The sequence below is a fragment of the Cebidichthys violaceus genome, unplaced genomic scaffold, assembly GCF_023349555.1.
Source record: "Cebidichthys violaceus isolate CVI_PGR_0920_01 unplaced genomic scaffold, fCebVio1.0.p SCAF_99, whole genome shotgun sequence".
NCBI classification, from domain to species: Eukaryota; Metazoa; Chordata; class Actinopteri; order Perciformes; family Stichaeidae; genus Cebidichthys; species Cebidichthys violaceus.
Window position 1 is genome coordinate 137,329 of NW_027176985.1, and position 15,402 is coordinate 152,730.

At 45.9% G+C, this 15,402-nt stretch overlaps 1 protein-coding gene across 1 annotated transcript in view; it reads left to right on the plus strand.

Moving 5' to 3' along the window:
- Positions 1–4,409: 4,409 nt before the first annotated feature.
- The window catches only part of smad7 (SMAD family member 7), a 16,361-nt gene continuing 5,368 nt past the window's right edge, over positions 4,410–15,402 (plus strand). The window contains exons 1-3 of the mRNA XM_068704700.1: positions 4,410–5,887; positions 6,849–6,902; positions 10,420–10,491. Of these exons, the coding sequence (XP_068560801.1) occupies positions 5,422–5,887; positions 6,849–6,902; positions 10,420–10,491 (592 nt within the window). The 5' untranslated portion in view covers positions 4,410–5,421. The remainder of the gene's footprint in view (positions 5,888–6,848; positions 6,903–10,419; positions 10,492–15,402) is intronic.

Below are 15,402 nucleotides of genomic sequence, written 5' to 3' on the forward strand. Positions count from 1 at the left end.
AAAACCACTGCGTGTATTGAGCTGAGAAAGGCTTACTTTTATTGCTCATAAAGTCAGCTTTTAGTTTGCAAGAGGAAGAATGTGTTATTTCTGCTTTCACAAATTACATAGTTCAGCTTTAAAGATAGACTGTATAATGTCTATAAGTTGTGAGCAGTTTAATCAAAGAGCAATGGTGCTTTACAGTTGAATCGTTCAAGGTCTGAAGATGTAAAACTATCCAATATTTTAAAATGAAGACATTGCATTGCTAAAATAGTTTTCCTCCTTATATTATAAATAATCTCACAGGCCCTCAGATGTATGTTGCACCGTCCAGGTTGCGAACCACAGCCTTATGACACACTCATTTTTGTATAACAGTAAAATGCTGATTTAATTTAATCATATTTCTAGTCAAATTTGGCACCCGGACCTTGTGATGTGTATGTACTATATTTACAGATAACAAACTTGGGAATCCTTGTTGGAACTCAGTTTATCTTTTTCTATATGTAACTTATAGGGAAGTATTGTGACTCAATGTATTACTAATTCTGAAATAATGCTTTATTGCTGTCGGTGGTAACACTGTGAAATAGACAGTTTTTCAGCATAACATTCCTTATTTCCGGCATCTCAGTTGTGAGTATTTTCTCTTGCATCTGCTGAAAGATTTTGATGACATTTTGGAGATTGCACTGGGCGTTTTAAAACAATTTTCTGACGTTTAATAGACCAAACGATTAATCAATGATAATCTTTTGCCCTACTGCTTTTCTTGTAATGGCCTCGCCTGCTGTTCAGATAATGTCTGTGATTTGAACCTACAGTATCTATATTTTCCTGCACCCTGAGGTGTAACATCATTGACCAATATGTTCTTGAGCTTTTCTGTTCACATCGTAATGTTTCACTTTGTGTTTAGTTTTTTTGGTTCGACGGCATGTTTGAGGACAGGAAATCACCTTTTCCTCTCTCCGTCATTACGGTGGAACCACAGCTGGAGACATTAATAGATTATTTTCAACACAATATATTTAGAACAGAAGCACATCCAGCTTCTGGCTTTTCACCCCAGATTGTTATAATTTGTTTAATTATGCAGTGACATCCACCAATGTATGCCTTCTGACATATCAGATGTGAAAGTGGTGAAAAATTAATTCTCCACTATCTTTTTAATTAAACTTGTCTTATTTTTATTGTTCTTATCTAAGCAACGAAGAGCTCCCTGTGTGCCATCTTCAGCCTATTCTGATCACTGTGGTTCAGACAGAGTAAGCCTCTTTAATTGCATATGCATGACCTCTTGTCTGGAGGCAGTCACTGTGTCAATAAATTATAGTAAAGGCCAAGACTGCTATCTAGAATATTAATCATCATTCTGCCGCTATAAGGCTGTTTTTCCACATTGCATGGCCTCTTTTGAATCAGCTCTGTGGGCTTCATGATATAATATAGTTGGAGCAATTACATTTATCATGCTGGAACGTGATAAATGCTCAAAATGTTAAAATTCATAGAAAATAAATCATCTCACAAACATTGTGTTATTATTTATTGGGAAAAAGTCCCAGTAACACATCGTGTAATATGTAAGTAATTTTATACTGTGATAAAAATGTATACTAATGCCGTTTTGTAAATATTCTGGACAAAACAACCAGACAAGAATGCCTTTTTTTTCTTTCTTTTTTTTTTACTAAATCCAGCAAACGTAACATCTGTTAAGTCAAGGAACTTCATCACGTTGAGGCTAAAATCATATAAAAAAAGCCAATTAGGCTGTGAAGCTGTGCTGCTCATTGATTTGCAACATTGCCCATAATGTCCCACTACAACCAGAGATAATAAATGGAGATATATATACTGTGATAAAACCTGTATGACAAAATCTTTGAGGGACCGCGTGTAAAATAGTAGTATGGCAGCACAGGTCACTTCTGTCCCTGCATCATAGTCCTATTAATGGGCACAATTAGATGTTCCATTTAGAACAGTTTGAATTAGCAATGTTATATGTTCACACGTTTCTTGGAAGGGGGTGAAACTTGATGTCCAGCCCCCTCACCACTCTTATAAGTTTCATACAATCCCTAATAAATATGGAGTTCACAACCCTTTTAGGATAAAGACCATTAGAAACAGAACACTATACACTGTACAATTAGCCCATGCAGCTGATTGCACCATTCACCATTCTGTTCATTTTTTATTTGTTCTAGGCGGGGTTTAAATATGTAAAGACAAGAGTTGTGGCTCAAACATGGTGACGCAAAATGTTCAATAGAACTCCGTCGTGCACCTATTCAGGCCACTTTGCAGACAGACTCCTCCAGCCAGACTGAAATGGAAAACGGTTAGACAAAATTGGCTACTTCCTGGAGTCTGGAGAATAGTCACACACACACGCACACACATACACAATCAAAGGGAAGGGCCGGGAAATGGGGAGAGAGGGAGAGAGAGAGAGAGAGAGAGAGAGAGAGAGAGAGAGAGAGAGAGAGAGAGAGAGAGAGAGAGAGAGAGAGAGAGAGAGGACAATGTGCGTCTGCAGTCACTTCCACAATCCCTCTGACAGAGCTTTTCCCCTGACTGATTGCTTCCAGACTACCTTAAAAAGCGGCGCAGTCCTCTGAACCGTTTGGGCTCTTGCGCTGCGCTCTTGCGGCGCCAGTGGGGGATCCTGGGACAATGTGGGGATGAGCAGTTGACTACCCCCATCCACGTACACACACACACACACACACACACACACACACACACACACACACACACACACACACACCCGACCCCGCACATCTCATCATTATCAGCCATCCACCCCCTCTGCCCTGCAGCGACACTGGCTCACTGACACATTTACATACTGCTGCCTGCACCTCCTCCCCTGGACTACTGTCTGTCTAGGGAACTCAATTAGGCTCCGGAGGAGACACACGCATACGCATTAGAAAAAAAGGCATTCATGTTAATGCAGCTCAGTGTGACTGAGGGCCTCTGGAAGTGCATGTGGTCCTCTGCAGCCACACATGTTGTGGGTCTCGTCTGCTATTTGAAATTGGATTATTTCAACAGAGTTTGATGTGTTTATACGGTTCTGGTTAATGGTTCATAAAATGCAATATGCATCATTGCCAATACGTTTAATATGAGAACAGTGCAGCCATCTATCTAATCAGTGCCGTTTTATTATAGTTGTATGTAGGCTGCAACTATAAAAGCAAAACAAAAAAAGAAAACTGCCACGCTGTTTGCTAGTGAAATGTCTTTGTCCCTCACACTTTATATAATACCTTAAATTGATCAAATCAATCCATTGCGCCTGTCACAATAAATGTGGATTTAGCTGATACACGGTATAAAGTGGGCAGATCCTACTGCAGGCGTGGAAGGAAATTGATCCTCAGTCGATCGACCGTTTTATTGGATAAATAAAGAAGACCGGACACTGTTGTGTTGTTAATTCAGACAGACAAACTCAAAGGACACTTGAGATTGTCCTATCTGAAATACAAACGTCCAGAGGGCGGCAGCAGCGCGCTCTCATCTGTGTTTCGGACATATTGACTTTTGTCTTTCTTGCCCTAAGTAGAGACTCGCAGGCATAAACACGCTCTCGCTCCTTCCTGGCCTCTTTGTTTGTAGTAGAAGACACCAGCTACATTTATTAAAACCAAACCTGTGCAAGGTCCGACTACAACCTGAGCAGCTATAGAGCTTAATGGTGGCGCAAGTGTTGCCTGAAAAGCTCAGAACAAGGCAAAAGCCCCAAACAAAACCAGGGGAAACTATACAGATCGATCCACTTCAGAATAGCAAAATGTTTTATTATGAGATTAGAAGGACTGTTGTCGTCCATGTTGAAATTATATTGATTTCCATCTCCATTAATAGCCGCACACTGTTAACATGCGTGCTTTCTTTAATAGGCATGAATATAATACAACACTGATCACACAACAGAGAGATCAGGCATCAACAGCACTAAAATGACCAAAAGCTGTAAATGTATACATTGTGTCCATTTGCTTAACTCTCGTGTCATTAAAGCTCGTTGGATTGAGCGTAAAAACGAATAATAATAATAATAAGAAGAAGATGTAATAAGGTACAGAGGGCCTCTTCACTAAATTAATCTTTCTGAAGTTTTAACAGACATGACTTGAATTGAGAATTGAGAGTTTTTCTTTTGGCCTATAACTGCTTTAGTTTCCCAACCTCGTCCTCGTATTCTCAATGTTACACTCTTTCAACTTTTTCTGGGAAAATGTTAACTTTCCTACTCCTTTTTGGCTGTATGTGTGTGTGCTCGCGTGTGTGCGTGTGCGCTGTGGGCTCTACTTGATCTGTTGTTTGCGCAACACAATCACATTTCTTTTAAGCGACAGGGTGTCTAGACACACACGTGACCGGGCGCGTCAATGCGCACTGGAGACTGGAGACGGAGCAAGGGCACCCAAGCCATCCGCCTCATTTGCAGACAGAGAGCCTTCCACCCCCCTCGAGATCACACGTCGGCTCGCTTTTCCTTCCACAGTCGGACACGGAAACTTCGTGTGAGATACGAGGTTGGATTATTTAATCTTACAGGATTCTCGACTACTAAAATAGGTCTCGAGGCTCGGTGCGCGGACGTAACCCGAGGGGTCTCTCTCTCGCTTTTCCGCCAGCCTTTCAAACGCAACTCTGCTCGGGTGAGAGAATCAGCCCTGGATTTGCTCACTGGCTCTTTGGACGAAGGCTCACTCTTGCCAGCAGACCACATCCTCTGCAGACGAGTGGCAATTTTAGACTATAACAGATATTTAAAAAAAAGCCTCCGCGAGCCTGCTGGAGAGCCCTACTCCGTGCAGTCGGATCAAGGATTTTGTGGATTAATGCTCTTGAAGACGCGGCGGCGAGCTTCGGTTTTCATGGGATAATTGTGATAGCGTTTAGGCTTTAATTAGGCCCCAGTTTGTCTAATTTCCACCACGGCTTATTCTCAAAAGACAGAACGATGTTTGACACTGTTTCATGCTGAAAATCGGAACTTGTTTTAAAGGGGGTCAGCTCTCAGCGCTATAGGCTGCACATCACCACGGGAATAATTGTGCACACATTCGGGCTACACGCTGCGTGTGTTGCAGCCGTGGTGTATAAGCTGCTAGATTCATTTTATAGGCTAGTCTTAACCGCCTGGATATGATGGTTGTTTATCCCCCGAGGAAAAGCTGACTGTCCCGGGAACCTCGACTTCTTTTCGGTGATCAAGTCTGCAGGAGAAGGCAACAGAGACTGGCGTATGCTACAGATTTCCTCTGCTTATCCAGCTCCCGGTTCTTCCACCGTATTTTCTCAGGCTGCTTGTCATTGCCTGGACTCGGATCCCGGAATCTTCATGATTTGCGGACACCATGCTCGTTTTTTAGCCGGGGAACCCTCTTTTCGTCCCGCATGTTTAGGACCAAACGATCGGGGCTCGTCCGGCGACTCTGGAGGAGCCGTGCGCCCGTGGAGGGCGACGGGGAGACGGATAGAGGGACGCATGGCTCCGGGGGCTGCTGCATGGGCAAAACGACAAAGGTGGCCAAGTCCAACGCCGGGTCGGAGGCTGAATTGAAGGCGTTGACCCACTCGATACTGAAAAAGATCAAAGAGAAACAATTAGAGGTGCTTTTGCAGGCGGTGGAGTCCAAGGGGGGTGTCCGAAGCCCTTGCTTGCTCCTGCCCAGCAAAGTGGACGCCAAAGTGGGTCAACAGTCTTACTCTCTCCCCATGCTGCTCTACAAAGTGTTCAGGTGGCCGGACCTCAGGCATTCCTCGGAGCTGAAGAGGCTGTCTTGCTGTGAATCCTACGGGAAAATCAACCCAGAGCTCGTTTGCTGCAACCCGCACCACATGAGCAGACTTTGTGAACTCGGTGAGCTGGATTATTTCAATAACCCCCCCCAAAAGTTCTGAAATGGCGTTTATTTCTCTGGTGGTCGCGCCTCATTTTAAAATCAAGTATACATTCAGTCACCGTGTCATTGTGTCAAAGAATTACCAGACTGTTAAAGGCATAATTAGCCTAATTCAAATGACATCACCTCTCTTGGCATAGTTGTCTTGAGCTTCTTCCATAGGGTCAGACTTGACCGATGTAAGAAGGGTCCTCTTCATATATCCGGCAGTAGGACTATAGTGTCATTACATTTGAATTCGGCATGTTATATTGAAATAGTCACATCACAAATACCTATCTTTTATTCCCATCGAATTATTATTATTATTATCATGAGTTATCGATTGTTTGTGTTTTTGTATTCTAAACGGGTTGCTTTCTTAATTAGGCGGCATCCCGTCTTTAACATGTGTTTTTGTTGGCGCGTGAGAAGTGCCAAAGCACTTACGAGCTGTTTAGTCCACCTTAAATCGGGATATTTTTTTTACAACTTCATCAGAAGCCCCGCTTTTTAAACAAACAGCCCATCTGCTATTTCAACATTTCACAATTGGCATTTCCAAAGTGCAAAGCATACTCATCCAGGGCTTTACAGTCTTTCCACGGTGAAGTTTCCAGGGCCTGTGTATGTGTGTTTATGTGTGTGTGCTGGCTGGCTTGCTTGCTTGGCGTCCCAGGCCAAAAGAGGCCTGTATCTCAGTTTGTCCTAGACGCTGATAGTGGCCCTCCTGGCGCCAGGCGGCCCCCTGTTTATCTGCCTGCCAATGAAAGGCAATAGCCGCCCGGCCGGCCTCCCTGCCTGCCTCTCCAGGCTGAGCTGACAGACACAAACCTCTTTCCCAGAAGAATGGCAACTCTTATCATAAAGTTAAGATCTCTCCCTTGTGTTTTGCTTTTTTTGCTCATGTTCTGCTTATTTTTTTCCCACTCCATGCAGAGTCTCCTCCTCCTCCATATTCGCGCTATCCCATGGACTATCTTAAACCACCAGGTGAGCTTAATGTACACATACATAAAGGCATATGTTTTTTTTTCTCTCCTGCAAAACATGCACATCTTAAAGGCCATTCATGAATGTTTACATGTTGATTAGCATAACGTTTGCATATGTTCTCACACACTTCCTCTGTTGTGTGTACGGAAACGGCTCCCATGTTATGTTGTGATTTATGATAGCGGTGGAGTGTCTGGCAGGGCAGTTCTAGCATGGCTGGCAGCCAGGGCAAGGCAGCACAAAGTTGAGATACCAGCTATAGACTGACTGGCATGTCACCAGGGGCATAGTGTGTGTCTGATTGGTGGGTGGGGGCGGGGTTGTTTGTGTGTCCATTTATCTATTGTGAATCGTAGCACAGACAGCGGGCCAGCAGGCCTTTATCAGCTGAATTAATCATCAGATTAAGGTTAAGGATTTGTCTATATATGTGTGTGTGTGCCACCGTCCCACGTCTCTGTTTGGGTGCGTTTTTGTTTTGGGGATCGGGAGAGAGTTTGCATGTGCCGTTTCATTTTGTCCACCGACCTTCCAACTGTCTCCCCCCCTTCGGTCTTGCTTAATTGTTTTCTCCCTCCACCTGTGCCAGACTCCACATGCAGCTGTGGTTGTCATCCTGTTCCCCAGTGCTGGAAAGTGGCATTGAGTTATGTCATCGCCTTCAAAGTATGTTAGATTTCAGGCTATAAACAGAATAGTGCGAGACTGGGGAAGAAGAGAAGGAGATGAGGATGTCACAGAGAGGGTGACAAATACGCAAACTGCAGTATATATCTTTTTATATTTTTCTTGCTACTTTGCTCATTTGCGTCTATGTGGCTGCCTGTCAGTGCAGGAATAGCTCGGAGTGGAACAATGACCGGTCAGTCGACGAGCCGGCCAGTTAGTCAGGAGAAGGAGAAAGTGGCTTTCAGTGAGTGGAAACAATAGGAAGTCATTGCAGCTGCAGCTGTGGTTCTCCCCCCCCCCCCCCCCCCCACACACACACACACACACACACACACACACACACACACACAGACACACACACACACACACCTCCCCTTCCCCCTGTCTTCATTGACCAGGCTTTCGCGATACTGTTTCACCTGAAAGCATTTGCAGAACCTTAAATACAAGCAGAATTTATCTGAAACAATCCTCTTCATACTCAACCCTCCCCCTGATGCGGCGTCTGTCTCCGGGTAGAGCCGGCGTAGCGTCTTTATGCGAGTTCAGTTGGAAACATTCCGGTGATGAAAGGAAGCAAGAAGGTAAATAGGCAATCCAAGCTGGATGCAGACAAAGGAAATGATTATACAACCCATGTTACCAGCCTGCTTCCCCTCTCAGAGCAAACTGCAAAAACTTGAATTGGTTGGACTGTGTGGGAATTCATTATCGCCAACAAGAACAGGAGGAGGCCAGAGAAATATCACCAGGTTGTTCCCAAGTAGAGCTTTTATACTTTAAAAAGAGAAGTTTACCTTTCTTTAAAGTCAAATTTGAGTATTTAAGTCAGTTAGTGCAGCTGCTGTTGTGGTTAATCAAAGGAGTGTCTGTCTGTCTGTCTGTCTGTCTGGTGAAGGAGGGTGTAAGACAACATATATTAATAGGACAATGGAGCAGGCTGGAGGGTACAGACAAACACACAGAGGACAGATGAGCTTATCATGCAGAAAGACGGTGGGGGTGGGTGGGGGGGGTCCCCAGTGGCCTCTGGGAGCTGTCAATCATCAATTCCATCTCATTACTGGAGGCTATTCCAATTTTCTCTACTCCTCTATGTATTTGCTTTATTTTAAGCTGTGTTAAATCATCGTGACATGTAGAAAATCTGCTTTGATAACTTTCAGAGGGCAATGAGACGTTGAAAAAAAATCTACGTGAAGCGGAAGAGTGCTGGATTTTATGATTCTGGTTTTATGATTCCACTGAGCAGGAAGTGGGGTTATGCGTGTCAGGGTGTCTGTCCGCTCCGGCAGCGGGCGACCAGTATGAAAGCAGCCGAAAACGTAGAAACGCTACCTTGTTTCAGCTCTGGGGAATATAAATCACACACTGTTTAGCTCTTTCTCACTGATGCCCCCATCAGCCCATGTGGTCAGCTGTGAACTGTTGCCCAGGAGACCAGGGCAAAGGCTGCTGGCAGCCAATGAAAGCGAGGCATGGGCCTGGGCTATGCCCGTGTATCTCGTTACTGTGACCACAAGCAGCACGGGCCGCGTCTGGACGGGGAAGGGTGGCGCGGAGGAGTGCTCGCAGTGAAACCGCTCCGGATGCTGTTTCTTTATTACTTGTTAGCTACTGCGGCTCTGCTCGGTCAAACTGGAGGCCTATGAGACAATCTGTTAGCTGGAGAGTGGAAGTATTCAACAGAAATACCATCCTCCTCCTCCTCGCCGTCTGTGGATTAAATACAAACTGAACCTCCCTATATTTCTTCAGTTTGCATCAGCTGTATTTGTTACAAAACACCTCAGATTAGAGCAACTTCAATTAAATGGTAATTTTTGCTCTTTAAGCTACGCGCTTTAATGCAACGGCGACGTGCGACGCATGCAATGCGTGGAGGCGATCCCCGCCGCACACTGTGGCTGAATGGATAGAAGGTGCAGCGCAGCGTTGACGTGCAGCAAGAGGAATGTATCGTTAGCGAATACCAAGCTACCAGCAGCAGCTCCGCAGCAGAGCTAGCCTGCTCCCAGCGGTGTGCTGCTCCGTTCACCGCACACAGTGGGTTTTTTGTTAAAGCTCCATTCAGGTGTCATGTTGAAACAAGTCTACATTACAATTCTTAGTGGGAGTTAAGCATTGAAATGCAAAGAGAGGGTAGAGTAAGAGAGAATAAGTAGTTTTTGTTTTGTTGTCTGCCTGCTAGTGCGGCGTACATTTATGGTGAACAGCTTTCAAGGCCTTTCTAAGCGCTGTCTGCCAAGGCAGCCACAACCTCATACATACAGTAACTTGATGTAGAAACAATTCTGATTCTGTTGGTGTTGAGGCTCATGATTATCTGCCTTTAGACAGAGAAGCAGCAGCAGGAAAATCCGTACGAGATCAGAGCAGTTTGAGATCTCTATTATAAAAGGAAACACACATTTGATTATTGAACGGGGAACAGAAGTCTCCAGGCCGAAACCTTCCCTCAGTCTTTAGCAGAAAGAATACAGCTCCTACCAGATCAGCAGCTCGTCTACGCAGAGATGCAGGGCTAACGCTCCTCCCGAAGCAGTGGCTTATGGGGGATTATCAGGGGTGTAAGAAACTCCTCTGTAAGTCTTCCCTGTGTGTGTGAGAGTGTGAGCTTCGTCGTCAGCGTCTTCATTAGGCATTGATTTCACCGGAGTGATTGACGGTCTCACAGCTGCTGCTTTGCCTTCTCCCCTCGCACACGTGCGCACACACACACACACACACACACACACACACACACACACACACACACACACACACACACACACACACACACACACACACGCATACAAGAACACACACAGTGCTAATTCAAAGTCTCTCCTTCTCTCTCCATCAGATTCTCCAGACTCTGGACCCTCATCCAGTGATACTGGGGGAACGACATACTCGGCCCCTGTGGGGCTTTCAGGTAAATATTACTACAAATATGATTTCCCCAATGCATTGTTTTCTACCATCCCTTCCTTTTCAAAGTCTTATTATTTTCCTCCTGTGTTTTCTTCTCCTTCTCCATTGCATTCCTCTCAACACACACACACACTCATATTCCCTCTATACTTGTGATGATGAGGCGCTGATTGTGGGGGCCCCTGCTTCCCCTCTGTAATAAAAAAAAAAAAAAAAAAGCCAGTGAAGGAGGGTGGTGTGTTTCTCCCACATCCACATAAATTCTTCCCTCCTGGCTCTTTGAACAACGCTCCTCTCTTCTCATCTTCCTCTTCTCCCTTTCCGTGTTATGCTGTAATGGAAGACAAACACGGCGAACAGTTGTTTGGAGAAAAATATGCTCTATGCGTGCGGTATTGTGGGAAAAAAATAGCAGCAAAGAGAGGCTTCGACTGACATGCGAGTGTTTGTTTGGGTGTGTTTGTGCGTACAGGGGATGTCTTTGTGGACAGTTAACTCTCCTCTGGGCTCTGTGTGTGGATAAGAGCGAGACACAGGCGCCTTTCTTTCGTCCATCTCTCATGCAGGACGTGTTTCGGGCTTCCTCGACTTTTCTCCCATAATCCCCTTTGGCAGCGTTGCCTTCCTTACCCAGCGCCCTGTCCGCAGGCTACAGAATAAGATGGTGTTCACGGGAGAGGGAGGTTTGCTCTCCACTGCCTGAGATTGCTCTGTGCTGTTCTCTGCTTTCCTTGGCCTCAGATGGTTCTCATTACTGGGCCTTTAAAGCCTGTTTTATGTCAGTTGGTGTTCGCTGCCCATTCCCCCCCCTCCCTCCTTTGTTTAGTGGTAGGGGGGGTAGCTTGACTGCCTGCATGTGTGTGTGTCCTTAGATGGGGGGAAGAGATTGGAGCAGTGCTTACAAGAACAGAGGAACTAAAAATCAGTCTCTCCTCTCCTCCTTCCTCTCCTCTCCTCCACACCTTCAAATGGACACCAATGTCCTCCCTGTGTGCGTTAACTAAAGACACATTTTAGACCCAGTTCAAACTGTGAAACCCTAGAACTGGAGTCTTAACAGGCGCCCCCATGCTCCTTCCCTTACTCCTTCCCTCCCTCAGCAAGGCGTACCCTCCTCCTCCTCCTCCCCTGTTTTCCTTCCTGGCGAGGATGACATGGCAGCGGCGGCCAGTACTCCAGTGAATGGGCCTCCTCAGTAAAAGCAGTAGAGGTAGAAAGGCCAGGGCGGGATGGCCGAAGCTCTCTGCCCTCACGATTTCCCTGGCAAGCCAAGAAAAAAAAAAAGAAAGACTGCTCCATTTCTCCCCCTGCCCTCCCTCCATCTCTCCCTGCTTCCCTCCTTTGCTCCCTCCCTCTGGGGCCCTGACAAAAGAAACATGGCTCTCCCAGAGGCCCGCTGCTGACCTTCTAATTCACTCACTCTGCCCTTTTTATGTTCTTCTCCAGACATATTTACAGAGAGGAAGAAGGAAGAGAGATGAGGGTGGCTTTGAGGGAAGACTTGTAGTCGGCAAGAGTTGTGCTGTTGCTCTTTTTCGTTGTAGTTGAATAATTAGTACATTTAGAAAAAGCGTGAGTGTACTGGTAAAGCAGCTTTAAAAAGAGCTCATTCATCTACAAAACACAGTTCAGACCGAGCTGATGAGATAACATCCTCCTTTTACACATTTCCTTTTTTTTATTCTACTTGTTTATCCATCTTGAAAAAAGCCAAGACCATCCAGGCTGGAAGGAGTTAAGTGAGCTGCGACAGCGACAAGCGCAAATGCAAACTAGGCTGCCTGCCAGGCTACCAGCTCCAAAGCTCCTCTCGCTGGCTCACGTCATCTGCTTGGAACAGAGCGGAGAGGAGGGAAGAGGAGCAGGAGAGGGGGTGGTGGTGGTGGTGGTGGTGGGGTGGGGGGGGGGGGGTGGGGGGGGGCTGCAGGCCTGGAGCTGGGAGTCAGGGTGCTGATCTTGGTTTGCGTTGGCGTGAGGACTTAGCTCAGAGGTTTAGGTTCACCCAGGATCTGAAGGGAGAGATCAAGAGAGAGATTTTGAAATGGGAGAAAGGGTCAGGGTTAAGAGGGCGCTGGATTGTTGGTTATGAATCTGTGTGGTGTTCAGTAATATTTAAACTTGTTAGAGACTAGGTGGTTAAGGAGCAGCTCTGGTAGCACCCACGTAGCCAGATGTCCCATCTTGTCAAGCTCAAAGAAGTCTGGAACGAGTTGTCTTCAATAAAAGACCTCTGTGGGCTTGATGGGACAGAGGTGCAGTCCAGTGCTGCTACGAGGCCTCAGTTTTGGTACCAATACGAAAACAATACTTTCACTGAACAATGTTAAATGTTGTCTAATCACAATTATCCGTTCAAGAACTTTGGCTGAATAGAATTGGCAATATTTTAAATTGAGACTGGAACAATCTGATGAAAGATGAAGTAATCTGATTGATAGTATTTGACAATCAGTGATAGTAAGTATTAGGGATCAATACCCAGCCATAGTGTGTATGCGCTTTTAATCTTCATTGAAGTGAGTTATAGTTTCTGGATGTGTAGCATCGGTGTGTGTGTGTGTGTGTGTGTGTGTGTGTGTGTGTGTGTGTGTGTGTGTGTGTGTGTGTGTGTGTGTGTGTGTGTGTGTGTGTGTGTGTGTGTGTGTGTGTGTGTGTGTGTGTGTGTTGGTGGCGTGCCTGATGGTGCCATCGGGGACCGACCCGGAGTGTCTGTGTGTAAGAGGATCCAGTCAGGCTGCGGTGACATGTACGCACACACACACACACACACACATACACACGCATTTTCACACATACACACAGACGGGCAGATAGAATGACCTGGTGCGAGCCCTGGCGCACGGCCGACTGTCACACAGGCGCTTCCTCCCACTGCAGGTTAAATTTAGGCCCAGTTGTATTCTTATACCACCAGCCAGTCACCTCGCTCGACAGACAGTCGGCCAACCCTTTCAGTCAGTCAATTAGTCATCCGGTGAATCGGCTGGAGGTATAACCTTCACCAGGGGCTCTGACAGAGATTAAATTTAGTCATGGCACCTCAGCTCATTAAATCAAACTAGTTCTTGCTGTCATACGGAAGGCCCAGAAGAAACGGCCCATTTTTGGTGTAAATGCAGTGGGGGGGGGGGGGGCCTGCGTGTTGTTTTGTTCACTGCTTTATATTATGGATCACCAATTGCATAACTAAGACACAACCTTCAAATGTAATGGAAGCTAACTTTCACCAATCAACAGCTCAAGTCAGAAACAGAGCGCCCTCAGTCTCCCTCCTCTCTCTCGGCATTCCTGCCTTGTTTGGGTTAGCGGGCAAAAGGAAAGGGCTGCGCAGGATATGACCTCATGTCTTTGAGGAAAAGGGAGCGGACAGGGAGGCAGCCGAGGCCTCTTCTTGATGGAAAACAAACACTGGAGTGCACCGACCAGAAAAGAGGAGGGAGTTAAATGAAAAAGAAAGAAATAGATTGAACATTATTTTTCTACAGAGATAGAAATCTATATGCAGCCTATTACAGCCTGGCATACTTGATATGGCAACTAGTTTAAGAGAAAATGAAAATCTGTCTCTGCTTTTGGTTGAATCTTGATTGGTTTTTTTTTTGCTTTAACAGTAAGAGGAAGGAATGAAGTAGAGAGAGAAGATGGCGGCTTTGGGTGGAGGGAGAGATGGCCAGCAGCTCTGCTCTGTTCTCTGTAATTTGGAGGCTGTGTGTTCAGCCAGCGAGTTGAGCAGAGCAGAGCCGGGCCACTCCGAGCCGGGGCCAGGATCTCTCATTACTCCCCACTTCCTCTCCTTGCGCGGCAGCCAAGCCGCCACTTGGCAAGGGACTTAATTTTGGTTTTGGCCGTCCTCTGTTCCCCACCCTGTGTCATTATGCTGCACAAATCGAAAAAACAGCACGTGGAGACAGTGGAGGATGGAGAGAGGGGAAAAAGAGAGGAGAGGAAAGAGGAAAGCGCGCCTAGCTTGTTTGGGTTTGTGCTGAAGGCTTTATCAGATTGAGATGCTTCACGCCGTGTTCTTAGCGTGGCATCAAGGCGGCATTTACCATTGAAAACGTAGAAAATCTACCTTAGCATCAGCCAGTTGATTGAAAGGTGGAATATGCAGATTTGGCTCTGAGTCAGAGCTGGAGGGAAGCCAGAACAAGATGGACATTGTTTTGGTTTGCACTCACTCTGTGGAAGTGGATTTTGACATTACCTCAATGTATGAAGATATGAAAGAGGGACAGACTGTGTGTGTGTGTGTGTGTGTGTGTGTGAGCTTAAACCGGTTGGGTGCGAGTGTCTTTATCTCAGCGACAGACTGAGCCCTGGCAGTAGCCACAACTCCATCACAGACCACAGTGCTGGCGTAACGTCATATTCGCAGACATACAGAGGTTCATACATTTTGAAAACAAAGACAAAAACACAACAAAAGCTCAGATTGCACACACAACTGGCTCTGCTGGCTGTCTGCCTCTCTGTTTGCCCGTGTCTCTGTTATTTAGTTCCCACGGTGTTTTATCACTACGACAATGAGGGTGATTGTTTCGGCTTGTCTATCCATCGGCCCTTAGCAAGTGATCCTCTGACTTGTGTGTTTGCAAAAGAGAGCTGACGACATCATTAAGGCCCCGCCTGGCACCTTGTGTCCAACTAGCTAGTGTTTATTTGTCCTGTCACCCTGGAAAGCTGGGCTGCAGGGGATCATTGTGTACGTCTGTGTGTGAGGGTCAGCATGATGAAGTGTTGGAATAATAACTCCGCAGGAGTAGGAAGGAGGTGTTGCAGGAGAATAAAATGTCCTTCAGAAAAAAAGGTAGCGTGCTGTAGTTTTACGATAACATGGATCCAAATGGAAGATGCTGCCCAATTAATTATGAAACGCTCCTGTATTTTTTATCTCAAACTTGAGATAAACACC